The sequence below is a fragment of the Plecotus auritus genome, assembly GCF_963455305.1.
Source record: "Plecotus auritus genome assembly, chromosome: 5".
Taxonomy (NCBI): Eukaryota; Metazoa; Chordata; class Mammalia; order Chiroptera; family Vespertilionidae; genus Plecotus; species Plecotus auritus.
This window is the reverse complement of record NC_137776.1, coordinates 166,722,296-166,740,002: the sequence shown is the minus strand read 5'-3', so window position 1 is coordinate 166,740,002 and position 17,707 is coordinate 166,722,296. Positions and strand designations below refer to the sequence as shown.

General features: G+C 46.6%; 1 protein-coding gene across 7 annotated transcripts in view; it reads right to left on the bottom strand.

The window, feature by feature from the left end:
* PALM2AKAP2 (PALM2 and AKAP2 fusion) overlaps window positions 1-17,707 on the bottom strand; it is a 385,911-nt gene that overhangs the window by 196,960 nt on the left and 171,244 nt on the right. For all 7 annotated transcript variants that reach the window (XM_080669981.1, XM_080669983.1, XM_080669987.1 and 4 more), the window contains exon 4: window positions 12,006-12,136. In XM_080669981.1, coding sequence (XP_080526107.1) covers window positions 12,006-12,136 — 131 coding nt within the window. The remainder of the gene's footprint in view (window positions 1-12,005; window positions 12,137-17,707) is intronic.

Below are 17,707 nucleotides of genomic sequence, written 5' to 3'. Positions count from 1 at the left end.
TAGTAAGTGTCTGGGGAGAGACCAGCCCTGCTATGAGACTGTGGGTACTTCTACTCTGAGGGCCAGCTAAGGAGTAGCTGAGTAGCTAAATAAGCTCATAGATGTGCTCCACCTTTAAATGAATTGAACTCAACAGAATCAGCAGATAGAACATAATTCAATGATAACATATCTTACCTGCCTACAAGTATGGTTTTCTGGGGGTATCCAGCTGCTTTACTGCATTAAAATGATAGTTTACCACACAGCATTTTAGGGACCAAGTGCAATGTAAAATGATGGACAGCTGAATTGACTTCATAATGAAAGAATGCTACTGTTTTGATCTCCTCCTCCCACCAAGGCTCTGCCTCTGGCTAGAGAGAAACAAGATCCACAGAGGACAAGCTCTCTGCTGCTGTAGGGAGAGAAAGACAAAGGGACACCAACAGGAGCAGGGAACCCATGGGGTGCTAGGCATTGCTTAGACCAGTGGTCGGCAAACTGCGGCTCGCGAGCCACATAGGCTCGCGAGCCGCGGTTTGCCGCTCTGTTAACTAATGAGTTTGCCGACCACTGACCTAGACTCTTGATTCCAATAATTACAGGCTGTTGTTGTTCCTTGTGATTAAGCCCCTATCCAGTGGTCAGCAAACTCATTAGTCAACAGAGCGGCAAACCGCGGCTCGCGAGCCGCAGTTTGCTGACCACTGGCTTAGACACTTTGCATGTATTAACTAAGTTAAGCCTCACCACAGCCAAAGGAGATACATATTATTGATTCCACTTTACAGAAGGGTTCCACAGCTTGCCCAAAGTCCCATGAAATTAATGAGGAGCAGAGCTGAGATTTTAGACCAAGGTCCGTTGATGCTGAAGAACATAATATTTTTCACTGCATCTGCAAGAAGTCCCTGCTCAGTCTTTCAGAACCCTGGGGGAGAAAGAACCCCCAATTCATGGCAAATTCTATTCAGGCCCAAGACACTGTCAAAAACAACAACAAAGACACAGCTGAGCAGGTCTAACACTCTTCCCAAGGCTGACAGTTTACTTGCATGGTGCAGCACTGCTTCTACCCAGAGCTCTCCAACTCTGCCTGATGCTTTCTCTGGCCCAAGCCAGATCTTGGGGTTCTTGAGTGATCTGTCCTATGTGCTCTCTAGTGCCCTGATCCATCCTCTGTTGGTAGATTGTCTTCCTCCATCCTGCCAGATTCAACTTAAACTGGCCACCTGCCCAGTTCCCAGTCTACCCTTGATTTCTCTACCCCTGCTTTCTCTATATGTAGCATTGAACTAGCATCCCAACTTCACCACTGGGTTTATTACAACTCCCCTATGCTGAAACTTTAATCACACTCCATGGCAGCTAGGATAAATTCTAAGTTCCTCAGTTTGGCATTCGAAGCTCTATCTGATGTAGCTCCAACCTGCTATTCCAGTCCTTTCTCCCAAGCTGCTTCTATAGTTAGGTCTGTGATTATCCTGCCTTCAAAGTGACTGTAGGTCCTGTGCGGAAGGACCATCCCATGGTCCATATCTGGACCATCGCTCCTGATGAAGAAGGTGACTCTGGGAGAGCAGCAGTCAACTGTTTACTGTCCTCCCTGTTTCCATGCTTTCCCTCCCTTCGCTGGGAAAGACAACATACCAGACAGTGACAACATCCATGTGGAGCCAGGCCCCTTCAGCTGTTTACAGTAGGTGACTGAGCTGTGAAGAGCCAAATGAGCTTGACAACCAGCTGACATTGCCAGGGTAGCTCCACGCCAACACCCACGCAGACACAGTCTCCTAATGGTTGTGTCACCCAATAGGAAATGTCCAGCGCTAGCAATGGGGTCTGACTTGCAGCTGACGGGGCCAAGGCCAAGGCCCCCATTTTCCAGTCTGGTTCTGTCTAATGATACCCATGTGCACTGGCTCCATCTCAGTGACAGCCATTCAGCTCACATCCCCACACAGCCTTCACAGTGCATTTCCTCTAATCCTAGAATTTCCTTCTAATTCATTGAGGCAAATTCAACTTGACTTAATATTTTCTATTTTTTTTTTTTTAGAAGTGGAACCATCACTGCTTTAAAAGATTCAGTTATTCAAGTTCTGAGTCGGGACCACAATGTGCTGTCTGCGGTCTAAGTTCGCTCTCTCTTATAAGTACCGCGTGCTAACCGATTGCGCCACTGGAGCTCCTAAGTTCGCTCTCTCTTGGCGGTAAGAAACAACTCTTGGAAGGGGACCTTCTAATATCAGATGATGGGAATCACGAGTAATGGGAACATAAATCCAGAAGCTTCAGATCTCTGAATACCCAAAGTGAAGGGACCTGGAAGAGTTGTCTCCCGTTATAACTGAGTGGATAACAGGTCTCTAGAGGGTAGTGCATGTATCATTTCCATCTTCTGCATGTCTAACCTATCCTAGCTCAGTCTCCACCAGCAGGGACTGTGCCCTGAGAGAGCCATGCTTCCCCCCTGCCTGATGCCACTAACACCGTCGTGGCCAGGACGGTGCTGGCCAAAGGGAAAGCAGCTCCACTGTAGAATCTCCCCGCCCTTCTTTATGTGCATCCCTCAGGAATGCTGGAGGTTAGTCCCGCGTGAAGGCCGAGGGCTCAACAAGCCAATCGCTCTTGGATGATGTTGTAACCATGGAGAGTCTTAGAGAATGAAGAGCCAAGTTTTACTTCTGCTTTCCCAGACCTAAACATCTCTCTGGGCCTCCTCTTGTCGCCTGACAAAAATTCTTAGCATGTCCCCAGGAGAGCAATCTTATTCTTGTTTACAGATTCAGCTGGGGCATTAACTGATTTTCTCAAGATCAAAACCAAGATATGTGTGTGTCTGTGAGGCTAATATGAAAATGTCAGTGTCTCAGAGCCCTGTCCTTACAGCAGATGACCCCAGGTGGGAGGCCCGAGTTGTTTATGAAACAGCTGCTCCCAGGGAAACCGGATCGTTCTAGAGCTTTCATTTGGAGTTTGTGATTCCTTGTCAGGAACTGAGATTGCTTTTGCAGTAGCTGCAGGGAAAGAACGGCAGCTCTGAAAGGGCACTGGGGACTGGGCTTAGTTCCAGGAAGACAGCTGGCTGGCTGGGCCATTCGGGGAGCCCTGTGGTCTGCCCCAGCCACAGGTTCTTCACCTTTAAGGTGAGAAGTGTGGGGAGGGGCTTAGTTAAAGATTCCCCGAGTTTATTTTTTCTACATCTAAAAGACGGCAATGACAATAGTTAAACATGTAGGCAAAAATGGGGTCTTGGGGCACATCCTCATCTCTCTGCCATTTGGTTTGTAGGAGAAGGCTTCTCAAACTCTCTGTGGGAAGGACTGGTTTACTCCCAACCTACTGCAGACTAGTACTTGTACTTGCCCTGTACTAGTACTTGTACTGGTACTTGTCTCAGGACACATGCAACTCACCACTGGATGTGACAACACCCAAACTGGTCTATTCAATGAGACAGGGCCACGGATCACCCACTTGGTTGTCATGGTGATGTCAAATTGTTATTAAAGTTTCCAAACACCTCACTGGCAACTTCTGCCCTAATGCCATCACAGCCTGGTAGTAGACAGCTGCTGGACTGGAAGTAGTCCAGGATCGTGCTTTGAACAGCACTGGGTTTGGCCGTTTTTATCTAACAGGGCAAGTCCCCTAGGAGCTGAGCAGGGCATCCCTCAGACAACCTAGATGGTTTTTAAAGGTAAGCAACTGGAAAGCATCAAGTTACTTTTGAAAAACAATAACCTTCTCCCTGGCCAGTATTGCTAAGTGGCTAGACACAGGGGTCCTCAAACTTTTTAAACAGGGGGCCAGTTCACTGTCCCTCAGACAGTTGGAGGGCCGGACTATAGTTTAAAAAAAAAACTATGAACAAATTCCTATGCGTACTGCGGGCCCGGGATGAGTCGGCTGCTAAGCAGGACAGGCAGCGGCACCTGGCGGGCCGGATAAATGTCCTCGGCGGGCCGCATGTGGCCCGCGGGCTGTAGTTTGAGGACGCCTGGGCTAGAGCATTGGCCCATGTACTGAAGGGTCTTGGATTTGCTTTTGGTCAAAGGCATGTACCTGGGTTGCAGGTTCAATCTCCAGCCCCGGTTGGGGCACATACGAGAGGCAACCAATTGATGTGTCTAACATAGATGTTTCTCTCTTTCAATTTCTTTCTCTCTCTCTCTCCCCCGCGCCTTCCATTTTCTCTAAAAAAATCAGTTAAAAAAAATGTCCTTGGGTGAGGATAAACAAAAAAAATATAAACAAATAACAATAAAAGTAACAGGATCTAGGGAAATCCCTCCTAATAAGCGTGCCCCAAACCTAAGCCTTCTACTGCTGTGTACTGCTCTCCTCTCACCTGGACTGAAACCCCGGGTGAGAGACTCCAAGACTCCTTGAGGATTTGATGACGGAAGTTGCTTTTAGCGTGGGAGAGCACAAGGGGCGTTTCTCTAAGTGTCCTGGTGGTGGAGGTGCCGCGCCAGCCTGCCTAAGCGTGTCTGCTCCCTGTCACAGCCCGTTCGGGTCCTCCTGGTCACAGGCCTGCAGCCGCCAGGCGCTTTGCCTGTAAGAACTGCATGTTGTAAGATCGTAGGCTGTCCTCGCTGGAAAGGACCCGAGAGACCATCCACTGCCTTCGGAAAGCACAACTGGTGAAGACTGTGCAAGAAACTACTAACACGGCCCTTGATGTTTGCAGTCCACCCAGCATATAGAAGCGTTAGAAGTGACCACCTGACAAGCTACAGGGGCAGAAAAATACTATTTTCGAAGCTTTTTGTAGAGGGGAAACCTGAGGGATGGCAATCAGAAGCCAAAAAGCCCGGGACCAGCTGCCAAGACAGTTGACTTTGCACAATTCCTTCAATTACAGCAATTCTTCTAAGGGCTGGAAACTGTAAGCGTTCCCCAAAGGTGGCTCTTATGTGGTCTCGGTGCATGGATGGGAGCCTCCTGCTATTTTCATAGTTCTGGGCACTTTAAGCCCAGTGTACCTGGCCAATAGTGAGGCAATTAGAGTGAGGGAGGCAAGAAGATTGGGAAACGTCTGGCGGCGGGCTCTGCCACTGAGAAACACACACACAACGTTGCCGTGCTTGAGAGCAATTTCAGGTGCTTCCTCCCTTACCTGTCTCAGCTTCCTACGCTGACCACAGACCACAGGCAGCCAGATTGCAGAGCCTGTCAAGAGCGACTTTCCTGTGTGGCTAGGGCCCACAGAGCCAGTTGAAATAGCCGAGCACATAATTTTCATCTCAAAGGACGATCCTTAATGAGAGGTGCTCCAGGGTGGACCTGGGTGTTAACTCTGAGAGGAAGCGAGTTCTCTGCTACTTGCGGCCTTTGGGAAGCGATTGTTTATGGACTCCCACTCACTGGGTTTATTGCACGTTTGAACTGTCATAAAATCCCTGCCTGTGCAAAATCAACACAGCACTGGATGCAACCATGTCTTTTTAACTCGGAACTGACTTCTGTGGCTCAGTGCTTCAGAGAAGCCTCGTATTTTCAAGCAACTGAAACACTCTGTCATTCTGCCCCGAGAATCATTATTATCTTCGTAAATCTTGTGGGGGTTCTATATTCTGAGTCTACTCGGTGGGTTATTTTTATCTTAGTACCCACACCTGTAAGTCCAGGCTTCAGAGCAGTGGTTCTCAATTGGGGGCTATTTCCGCCCAAGGGGACATGTGGCCATGCTTACAGACATTTTTGATTGTCTTGACTAGGGGCAGGGGAGGAGGTGGTGCTAATGGCCTCTACTGGGTAGAGGCTGGAGATGCGGCTCAATATCCTACAGCACGGGACAGCCCCCACACGAAGAGTTATCCGGTCCCAGATGTTAACAGTGATGCTACTGGGAAAGCCTGTTCTAGAAAGATGAAGGAGGAAACAGTAACAGCAGCAATGCTCTTCCTTGTTGACAGCCTGCTGTACTTGGCACTTCACGAATGCCACGATTGCTACAGGTGACAGCTCTTCATTATTATGCCCAGTGTACAGGTGAGGAAATCAGTCCCGAGATTACATGGTTTGTCCAAGACCAAACGACTGGGAAATGCAGAACGAGGACTCAGGCCAAGGTCAAACTCTAAGGTCCGGGGGCCTAACCAGCATGCTGTGCCGGGAGCCCTTTCCGTAATCACATAGTTTCCAACAGGGATTCAGGCTGTACACATACAGCCAAGAAAGTGGACTCAGGAGCAGAGGGCTTTGGAGGGACAAAGGGACGAAGCCTAAAATGGAGCTTGTACTTCCTGAAGGAAACTGAGGGGGCAGCCTCACCAGCCTCGATGCCCACTCACCATGGCCCAGGCCTACCCCCTTGCACATGTGGGACACTGCTTCCTGAAGGAGCATGTGTGGGGGCAGAGGAGGGAGGGGGCCGTTACCTGTCCATCCACCTGCACCCTGAGGTGAACTTCAGTGTGATTTCACTGAATATCACAGGTCTCAGAAATGTTTAACTTAAAATAACTTTTAAAAAATATGTATTTTTATTGATTTCAGAGAGGGGAAGGGAGAGATAGAAACATCATTGATGAGAGAGAATCATTGATTGGTTGTCTCTTGCACGTCCCCTACTGGGGATCGAGCCCACAACCTGGGCATGTGCCCCCAACCAAAATCGAACCTGGGACCCTCCAGTCCCCAGGCCGATGCTCTATCCACTGAGCCAAACCAGCCAGGGTTTAGAACAACTTTTGTTGAGATTTTTTGACCATGTGCTTTGGAGTTAAGCAGAGCTGAGTTCAAAGACTCACTCTTTCACTGATGAATGGGGTCGTTTTAGGCAGCATGTTGCTTTACATCCTAAGCCTCAGTTTCCCAGCTGTATTGTGGGCATCATCACGATCACTGCTACTTCATGGGAGTGCTGGAGAATGGAGTGAGAAAATGAAGGAATGAATGGGGGCCAAAAAGCTAGGTCAGCACCCAGAACAGAGTAAGAGACCAGTAAATATTAGTCATCTAGTATATACAGGTAACATCTAGTAAATCTAGTTCTATTTTGGTGAAACAAAAAGAAAGGGAAGGAGAACAAAGTTGGAATGCCGAATGTGGCTGTGTGGGCGGGGCACAGGCTGGGAGGGCACAGGTTGGAATGCCAATGTGGAGGCTCCACTCCCCGCGGAGAAAAAAACAGTGCATCATGGAGTTAAAAATGGCAAATAGGAAGAACACATTAAATCCCAAGTGTCCATTGCGATTCCAATGGGCATTTCTGTGGTTGCCTTTTCTAGAATAGTTATTCGTGGATGACTGTCTTCTTGGTTGCCAAAATCCCATAATATAACACACACAAGCTTAGGCCTGATTTAGACCAGTCTTCTTCTCTGAGACCTAAGAATGTGGAAAAGTAGGTGAATTCTGGTATCCATCAGACACCAACAGAGGCACTCAGAGAATCTTAAATTGGAAGCAGAAATGAGCCAGCCCCTTTGCATCTTGAATTTTCTTTTAAAAAGTTACTCTCTCTGGCTTTGCAGCTGAGACTTCAATATTTTATTCAATGAATATTTGATGTGACATATTTTAGAACTGACAGCTGTTCAGATGAATGAGTCACCTCTGTGATGGGGCTTTTGTTTCCTGAGAGCTTAACCTCTTTCCCCCATTCTAGCCTGCCTTTAAACACATTTCCTTCCACAATAGTGACTTTTCTCTGCACAGGTATATTTGTTCAGAGAAGGGATTTCTAGCCAACCTCTCCAATGAGAGGATTTCAGAATACCAGAGCTGCAAGATCCTGAGAGAATGCTCATTGAAGAGATGAGAATAGCAGACCGAATGAGACACTCACCCAAATCACACAGCAAATTTTCAGCAGAGCTAGAATTAACATCCGGGCTTTGTGACAGCTCATTCCATTTCCATTTACTACTTCACTGGGGTAATTCCACAGCAGGGAGCAAAATTCCCCCATATTTCTCACTAATCAAAGAAACTTAAGAACACTGTATTTCAAACACTTGAATAAAACCTGATGACATGAGAAAAAGAGTCTTAAGTGGGAAAACCACAATGCAGATGGGCCTTGTTGATTGGCGCAGACGTGAAGTAGACAGAGCTAGTGTGGATCCAACTGTCAATCTCCAAAAGCATCAATACGAGATTCACGTGTGGCCCCCAGGGACCTATCACATACCGCGATGGCATGGACAATGGGTGACAACAGGCCCAAACCGGAAACCATCCTTTGGGCTTTCTCAATATGGTGCTTCAATGGGAAATAAGGCATACAGAAGATGTGACATTCCAACTTTTTAAAAAAGAAACATTTTTAAAGAAATCTGTGTACAGATGTTGCTTTCAGCAATTATGACTTTTCTTTAAGTCTATTTTACTTCTGGTCTCTAGAGAGCCAGGAATATAATCAATAGACGGCACCATCCTGACGTGCCCCAGGAAAAGTTGTGCAGAAGAATGACAACCTATTTACCCATTAGCATGACCAGTTCTCTTCTTCCTCTCCCGCCACTCTGATGTCATCACTTCAAGGCATAGTGCTCTCAATGTCAACCAGAAGTCTTTGAAAAATGGTGATATTTTCTGGCCATTGGAAAAGTAGCCGTCTTTCCTGACCTGTATAATTTTTAGCCTGGTAAATCAAGGATGTTTGTAATCAAGTTCAAATAGAAGCTTGGCTCCACCGTGGGGCCAATGGCAGAGAACCTGAGCTCTATGCCAGATAGACAGCTCTAGCCCCAACTACAGGAGTCCCAAAGCAGGTTTCAAATTTCTTTGAGTCAAAGCACTAAGGCTTAGAATCAGCCTAAAATCAAGGGCCAGGGTTGTCCTGCTTTATCTGTTTGTGTGAAATCAATTTTCGTATAAACACTATTTACTTCTCACTTCCCTTGGCAATGTCTAGGTATTAAAATGGGATTTCATTTTATGATCTATTCTTTTTTCCATTTATAGCAATTTTTCTTGAGCCTGACCATGCAGAAGTATTACTTGGAGCATTCTTTAAAAAAAACAAATTAGAGGGCTCCTCACTTGGGTCACTGAATCCAAATTTCCTGGAATGAGGCCTGGGAGTCTGTATTTATAAAAGCTTCCCAGGTGATGGCATGCCCAGGATTTAATGGTCTAATTACATATTTCCTTCCTTCCATCCATCCCTCCCTCTCTCCTTGTGAGCTGTTAGAAGCACTGCATTTAACAGTTTGGGAAGAGAGGCAACATACTCAGTTCCAAAGTACTAACAATTACAATGAACATTTTGGAAGGAAACATGTCTGTCAACCTGGCTACTGGCACTATAAAGAATTTTAGAACCAGAATTAGAAAGATGGTTATGCTCTTTCTTCTTGAAGATATTTAGGAAAATAGACATATGTTTACTTCTCATGCTTTAAGCCTTTATCATATTCAGAATGGCCCAGACATAAAATATGAAGACGTGGCCTACATCCTATGTACAGTTGAAGTTCTGAGTTAGGTTGCTATTATCTTTTCTTGTTCTAAACGAAATGACCCAAATTTCCTTTCATCTTCCCTTGTGGACATCCTCCCTGTTCTCTGAGTTCCATCCTTTCTCTTACTACTTCAGGTTCTTCAGGTGACTCTCAGTTCAACAGGGACCAAAATACCGTCAGGGTACAGCTGTACTAATATGCTTCATAGTTTGAAAAGAGGTCACATATCTCTTTAAAATAATCTAATTTGTTGCTGGGGAGGGACTTAAATCTAAAGATCTACAGGTTAATGTTTTACTTCACAATTCTAATGTTTTGCAATTTTAATTTCCGTTAGAATGTCTTTATTGAGTGCTTTAGCTGCATCTGATCTGTAGCCAGTTTCCAGATTCCTATTATGTAACAATCAGATTCTGAATTTCATCTCAGTGCACAACGCTGCCCCACCCCAAACCCTAACCATGGTTCTTGCTATGGACATTGTGCCCAGGCCACTTGGTCCCTAGGATTTTCCAAGTTGGACTGGAGAGTAAACTCCCAGGACTCCTCGGCCAGGCAGGGGACCCCAATGCACGGTGCACCCAGCCCCAATTCTTTGTTCAGCACATAGCTATGGAGCACCTACTTTGCGCCAGGCCCATCTGTTGCGGTTATGTAAAACCAGTAAGAAAGAACCAGGAAAATGACTGTCACTTTTAACAAGGCAAAGACAAAGAGATCCTCTATCAAGTCAACAGTCACTGCAGCCGAAAGCGCCATGGACCTGTCGCTTTGAGACTTAAAAACAAACCTCCTAGGAAACCACTTCTCAGAACTGCCTTTTCCTCTCCAATTTATTGTCAGTATTTCCAACAATCCTTGGCTCCCTCTTCTTACCTAAGATGCAGCAAGCTGAGCCACTTCTGAGAAGAAAGCCCCGAGGCTCAGGATTCTGAGTAGTAACATCCTACCCCTCAACTTATAGCCTCTGGGCTTCAACCAGGAAGCCCTTTTCTTTCCTGAGGTGGTGTGTGTGTGTGTGTGTGTGTGTGTGTGTGTGTGTGTGTGTGTGTGTATGTGTGTACACAAACAGGGGTGGTGCAAAAGTAGGTTTACTGTTGTCAGTACACGAAACACAGTTTATTCTTGTATTATTATTTATTAATTATTACATTATTTCCCATATGAACAACTGTAAACCTACTTCTGCCCACTCCTGTAATGAGCGATGTTTAGCCAAGCTGCTCTGAGAGCCCTTTAAAATGTTTTTATTGATTTTTAGAGAGAGAGGAAGGGAGAGAGATAGACAGAAACATTGGTTAGAGAGTAACATCGATCAGCTGCCTCCTTCATGCCCCCTGCTGGGGATAGAGCCTGCAACCCAAGCATTTGTCCTGACTGGGAATCGAATTGGGGACCTCTTGGTTCACGGGTTCCTGCTCAACCACTGAGCCACACTGGCTGGGCTCTGAGAGCCCTTTTATTTTTATTTATTTTATTTTATTTTTTAAAATATATTTTATTGATATTTTACAGAGAGGAAGGGAGTGGGATAGAGAGATAGAAACATCGATCAGCTGCCTCCTGCACACCTCCCACTGGGGATGTGCCGCAACCAAGGTACATGCCCTTGACCGGAATCGAACCCGGGACCTTTCAGTCCGCAGGCCGATGCTCTATCCACTGAGCCAAACCGGTTTCGGCCTGAGAGCCCTTTTAAAGGACATTAGGGCCCAAGCAAAGTAGGGACACAGGTCCAGGGCTTTCCACCTTGGATGGCACTGCGGGGGTCTCCTAGATACTCTCCGTCTTCACTCACTCGGTATAAATGGCTGGTAGCAAGTTAGCTATTACCCTTTGCATTTTAAAAGAGCTCATACGAAAGAGCTGGAGCTCCAGGGTGAATTTTGGGCAGAATTCAGTGGGATGGGTGTGGGGGTGGGGGGGGAGGGAAGTTGGTTCTAAGGCAGCTACACACACCACCTCCCACCGCCACCCCATATCTCTGGCTTTATATCCCAGGACCTCTCATGGCGACTGGTCCCATGTGGAACCTACGTGGTTGCTCCTGCATCAGCCTGGCCAGCCCTTGGCCCTAGGAAGGCACTTATCTCCTAGCTTGGAGTGTTCCGAACCTGGCTGAGGGCCATTTAGGAGCCAGCTCACCCTCTGAGCAGTGGAAGCAGGCAATCCAAAGTTGGTTTTTGGAGAGCAGGCACATAACCCACAGGGGCCCCCTCCTTTGGGGCTCCTGCACTCTTCATTTCAGTCCCAACTGTACGCCCTTGGTTACAGTTTCCCCATGTCAGATTGATCAAATATAGCAAATTGAAAACAGACCTACTATATAGCAGCAATAACAGCTAACAGCTTTAGCCAAAGGAGGAAAAAGACAAAAGCTGATAGAAAAACTCTAAGGGGTTTATGACAGCCCAATACCATAATTATTACTGAGAGTATAATTCTGGATTCTTTGGAAAAATTTAAACGTACTCTGTTTAGGAAGATAATCCTAAATCGCTGGATAAAGGGAGATTGCATTGAGCAGGCCCCCTAGAGGACAGTAGTGGTTACTGCACTGTAAAACCACAGCCTGGGGGCGCTGGGTGGGAAACCACCTACCTCTGAATGTTATCTTCAAGCTGTTTGACTCGGAATTCATCCTCCTCAGACTGCCGCCTCCTGGCTTCCTCCTCCTCCGCAGTTCCAGCGGGTATGCCCTGCAGCAGCCATTTTTCCCGAAGCACTTTGGACTGGGGATGAGACAAGAGAACAGACTGATGACACCTTTCAGCCCACAGCACCTCTCCATCCTCAGCATCCCCCTGAATTGCTGCTTTCACCTCCTCACTAACTTGGCTCCTTACTTCCCTCCTGCCCAATCCCTGAAGAGGGTTTTATTTCTAAACTTCTATTATAAAACATTTTGAAAACTTAAAAAAAAAAAAAAAACCACACAGAGGAAACTGTAAAATGAAGGCTGTGTAACATCATTTAGATTGAACAATTATAAACATTTTGACATGTTTTCTCATATATTTTTTTCACCAAAGCATTATAAAATACATAATGAACATCATGATATTTCACACACACATATTTCAGCATGAATTTCTTGTTTTAAAAAGAACATATTTCTATGAACTGCAGTTGCATTATAAAATTTCCTAAGATCACCCAATATTCAGTCCATCTAAAAGTCTCTTTAAAAGATTAATCTATGTCATTCCTTTTCTTAAAAACTCTTTAATGACTCCCACCCATTCTCAGAAATGGTCTCCAAATGACATTAAAATCACTCACACACACACACACACCCCATGTGCCAGTGTCCTAATACATCCTGGAGTGAAATGAAAAGTTTTTGTGTTTCAGGTCAGTTGCTGGGAAGGATGGTCACTGTTTTGAGAAGGAAAATGAAAACAGCTCAAGAAAAAGGCATGTTGAAACTTCCTAAAATGAAGAGCAAGATGAAGAAAGTAGGTAAAATAATTTTTGGTTTGGGTTTCCATTACATGGATCCTAGACAGCAGCTGGCGGTTATTGGATGTCTGCAGAGGCTGAACCCTGGGCACCAAGGCTGAGTGTCCCAGTGGCCAGGTGGGTGGTGATAGGAATGGACCACCGTGAGGATGCACGGCCACGTCTGCCAGAGGCAGGGCACATGACCAGCTCTTCCCAGCAACAACAGGGACAACACTATGAAGCCAGTCAACGTAGCGTAAGCATGGAGTTCCTTGGCTCCCTGACAGCACCTCTGTCAGAATCATTTAACCTCTTACACAGGGCGAGCAAGATGCAAGGAAAGGGAGCGCTCATATTGATTAAGAGTCAGGTCATGTATGACTCGGAGCCAATGAAATCATTTCCAGAAATGAGAGAGTAGGATATTTCTCTAAGGTTGAGGACACAAAATTCATGCTCACTACAGTTTCCTTTCTATTGCTCTTATGAGCAGAGATATACAATTCAATTTCTTAATTAATTAATTTTTAAAATACATTTTTATTGATTTCAGAGAGGAAGGGGGGAAAGGGAGAGGGAGACAGAGAGAGAGAGAGAGAGAGAGAGAAACATTAATGATGAGAATCATTGATTGCCTGCTTCCTCCACACCCCCCTCTGGGGATTGAGCAGCAACCTGGGTGTCCTGACCGGGAATCAAACCATGACCTCCTCTTTCATAGGTCAACCCTCAACCACTTAGCCACACCAGTGGGGCTAGACTCTCATTTTTATGTGGGATTAAGTGCTACTTATTATGAACCTATAAGATGAGATACTAAATATCACTAATATTTAGTAACAGTGAATTTACAACTCACTAGTGGTTCCGACTCACCATCCCACTAAGAAGTCCAGCAGCCATTCAGCACCCTGGAGACCCTGCTGGATGCACATGAGCAAGTGCTGATGGCTGGAAATCCATCCTTGCAGAAGGCCCTTTTGTTAGCAATGCTGCATCAGGGGGGTGGCCAGGTAGCCATGGTTTTCCTTGGTGTTCTTCTTGCTTTTGAATTCTAAGTCATTGTTGGTGGATATCTGTGTTTGCTTACTCTTCAAGTGCACAGAGAAGCATATTTATAACACTTGACCTGTAGCTTTCCATTAATTAAAGACATGAATCTGCTCATGTGTAAGGCATTCCTAATTGTACTGCTGAAGTGATTGTTGACAGGAACCAACCCCTTGCTCCAATATGCTTAAATAATTACACAGCATTCATGGGTAACATATTTCCTGCAAATGTATTACACATAAATAGTTTTCAACTACTGCCAAGAAGAATATAAAAAAGTATTTAGAAATTTATGGAGCATTTTTAAATAATATAAAATTATGTGTAAAAACTCACAGTATAGTTTGTTTACTTTGTTGCTCTCACTTCTGAGCTGAATTGCACCCCACTCCCCACATTCATATGTTGTAGTCCTAACCCCCACAACCTCAGAATGTAACTGCGTTTGGAAACAGGGCCTTTAAGGTTAAATGAAATCATTGGGATACACCCTGATCCAATATGACTGGTGTCCTTACAAGAAGAGGGGATTAGGACACTGACACGCACAGAAAGAAGACCATGTGAAGACACCTGAGGAAGACAGACATCTATAAGCCAAGGAGAGAGACCTTAGAAGAACTCAATCCTGCTGACACCATGACCTTGAACTTCTAGCCTCCAGATTTATGAGAAAATAAATTTCTGTTTAAGCCACCCAGTGTACAGTATTTGCTCTGGCAGTCCCAGCAACTACTATATGCTCCAATGCTTTATCACTTTCCATTGGAGAATAAGAATGGATGGGATAAACTGGTTGGGCTTCCTAACTGGACTAAAGAAGAAAAAGAATATTCAGAACCACTGTTCTCCACTCAAGCCACTCAAAATTTCCCAGACAGATAATGCTCACATACTACGAGAGGCCGTGTTGAACAGTAGTTAACAGCCTGGATTCTGGAGCCAGTCTGCCACTATTAGCTGTGTGACCATGGACAGGCTGCTTAGCCTTATGGAACCTCAGTTTCCTCATCTGCGAAATGGACATGACAACAGGGCCCATCATAGGTTGGTAGAGGATTAAATGAGTTCATACACTGAAAGTTCTGGGCGCATACTCAGTACTAGAGAAATGCTTATTATTGTTGTTCACCCCGTTCCCTTGGCCTCTCCCGCTTTCACCTGAGAAAGAGCAGGTGAGAAAGATGCCACCTGAGAAGACTTCTTCCACTTTGGCTGGCAGGGGCAGTGGCTCTGCTCTGTCCCCTTTGGCAGGGAACATGCCCCAGAGTGCTCCCATACTGCCCCCAAGCTATTTCTTTTTAGATCTCCCCCGTCTACACTCCCAGCTCCTCAAAGGCTGGGCTTAATCCTTAGTCACCTTTGCATCTCATTGTCCCACCTACCCCAGGTCCAGAGGATGAATGAGTAAATGGGTGAACTGGAAAGTTCTCGACTTTCTTTCACTCTGATTGCTTGGGGGTGGGGAGGGGTGTCACACTTTCAGAGTGCTTTCTGTGCTACAATGTTTGACAGTAACCTAGTTCAACCCATAGAAAGTAAAAACCTTCTTAGGACTTGGGGAGATGGATATATTGGCAACCTCGGTTGTGGTGTGTGGAACCTTCTGGAAAAGCAGCCAAGGAGCGTTCCAGCTTTCTCTGCCCTACCAGTTATGCTCTGAAGCCAGAGCTGCTGCTGCTTCTTCTTCTTCTTCTTCTTCTTCTTCTTTTTTCTTCTACTTTTAAATATATTTTTATTGATTTCAGAGAGGAAGAGAGAGGGAGAGAAATAGAAACATCACTAATGAGAGAGAATCATTGATCAGCTGCCTCCTGCACACCCCACATTGGGGATTAAGCATGCAATCTAGACATGTGCCCTGACTGGTAACTGAACTGTGCCCTCCTGGTTCATAGGTCGATGCTCAACCACTGAGCTACACTGGCCAGACAAGGCAAGTATTCTTGAAATGCAAGGAAGTACTGCCCCTGAGAATGCTATCTCTGCTCTCTTCCACCAACTGAGGGTCTAACCCCCTCACTTCTGGCTGAGTTAGTCCCCGCCATCAGTCAGTGCCTGTGACGAAAGCAAACCGGTGAGCATGAGCACGGGAAGTCCATGTGCTCCCAGATCTGTCTCTTCTCTGGATACGGCAGTGACACCCCCCAAACATCCCCAACAGCTGGAGCCAGGAAGAGAGGGTCCAACAGAACGGACAGTAGGCCTGGTCTCAGGAAAGTCTGTTTCACAAAAGCATTCTGACATCGCAAACACAAAAAGCCCAGTTGATTTTTCACTTGGCTCCAAAGTCATGTTGTCAGGGAAGCCACCGGGTCAAATGCATTTGCCTCTGAGGGCTTCCTTCACCGGCCGCAGATCCCCTCGGGCCATCTCTGAGGGCTGACTGGGTGGGAAGGGTCTCTTGGTACTTGAACACTTGAGCTGAGATCTGAGACAACACACTTGTGCATTCTGATCATGCACACCCATCAAAGCCCCTGTCCCCTCTCTGTTCTGGCTCCACCTGGCTGCTGAGTGTCTCTGAATTAAGTGGCAAGCAGAGCTCAGCAGAAGTGAAAACTGAACATAAAAAGTTGTTTTTTCAATGACCTTATTGTCCAAATAACACACATCAGATGTATCATAGCCTACAGGGGCTAAGAACTGTCAAAACTTCACATTTGTCGCCCTTGCCAGGTGGCTCGGTTGGCGTGATATCCCATATACCAAAAAGGTTGGGGTTTGATCCCTGGTTGGGGCACGTACAGGAGGCAACCGAGTGGTGTTTCTCTCTCTCTCTCTCTCTCTCTCTCTCTCTCTCTTTCTCTCTCTCTCTCTCACACACACACACACACACACACATTCTTAGGTGAGGATTAAAAACTAAAACAAAACTTTGCACTTGTCAAGTGGATTGACCGTAAGCATCAAGACAAGGAGGGAGCAGCTGGCAGTAAATGGACGGAGCCTTGCCAGGGGCTCCTGGAGAGCAGGATGGAGAGAACTCCTAGAGTGAATCCGGTCCTTACTCTTCAGGCCTGTCCAGCTCCCTAAAACAAGCCTGGAACGCAGCCTCTCCAGGGGCAGCCCGCCCAGGAGCAGCAGGAGAGCTCGCTGAGACACAGCCTCCAGGGCCCACCCCACAGCTGCTGATTCTGTAAGTCCGGGGAGGGCCCGGGGATCAGAATTTAACAAGCTCCCAGGTGATGCTGCTGTTTTGCTGCCGGTCCCAGGACCACAACTGGAGTAGCACAGCGTGAGGACCCATGACCATCCAAAGGCCCGAAGAACGCATAAGCTCTCTGCTGGCGAGCCACGCACACCAACGCCAAAGGAGCTCTGCATCCTCTCTCAAACCCATTTGTCCTCCTGCATCTCCATCTCAGGTGCAGCAGTGCCCCCATCCCTTCCTCCGGGCCAGACACTCTGCCAGGTCCTGCAGACTCCACTCGGGAAGACAGGCAAGTCCCCGCTCGCACTGAGCCTTTGTCCCAACAAACAGGGATGCGAGACAATTTTAGACGGAGATACAGGCATGGCAGGAGGTAGGCAGGATGATGTGACAAACAGGGACTGAAGGAGGACACCTGAGGTGGGAAAGGCATCTCTGAGTCCTTGGAACATTTGAACTGAGATCTGAGAGCCAGGGTAGGGCATTCCAGGTGGATAGACTGGCCAAGGTAATAGGCCAGCAGTGGGAGAGAGTGCAGAAAGAAGGCCCCAGTGGCTCAACCATAATGGGCGGGGCTGGATCAGGAGCACAGAACAAGTTGAAGATGGAGAGGAAGGCAGGGGGTCAGGTTGGGTAGGATCCTGTAGCCTTG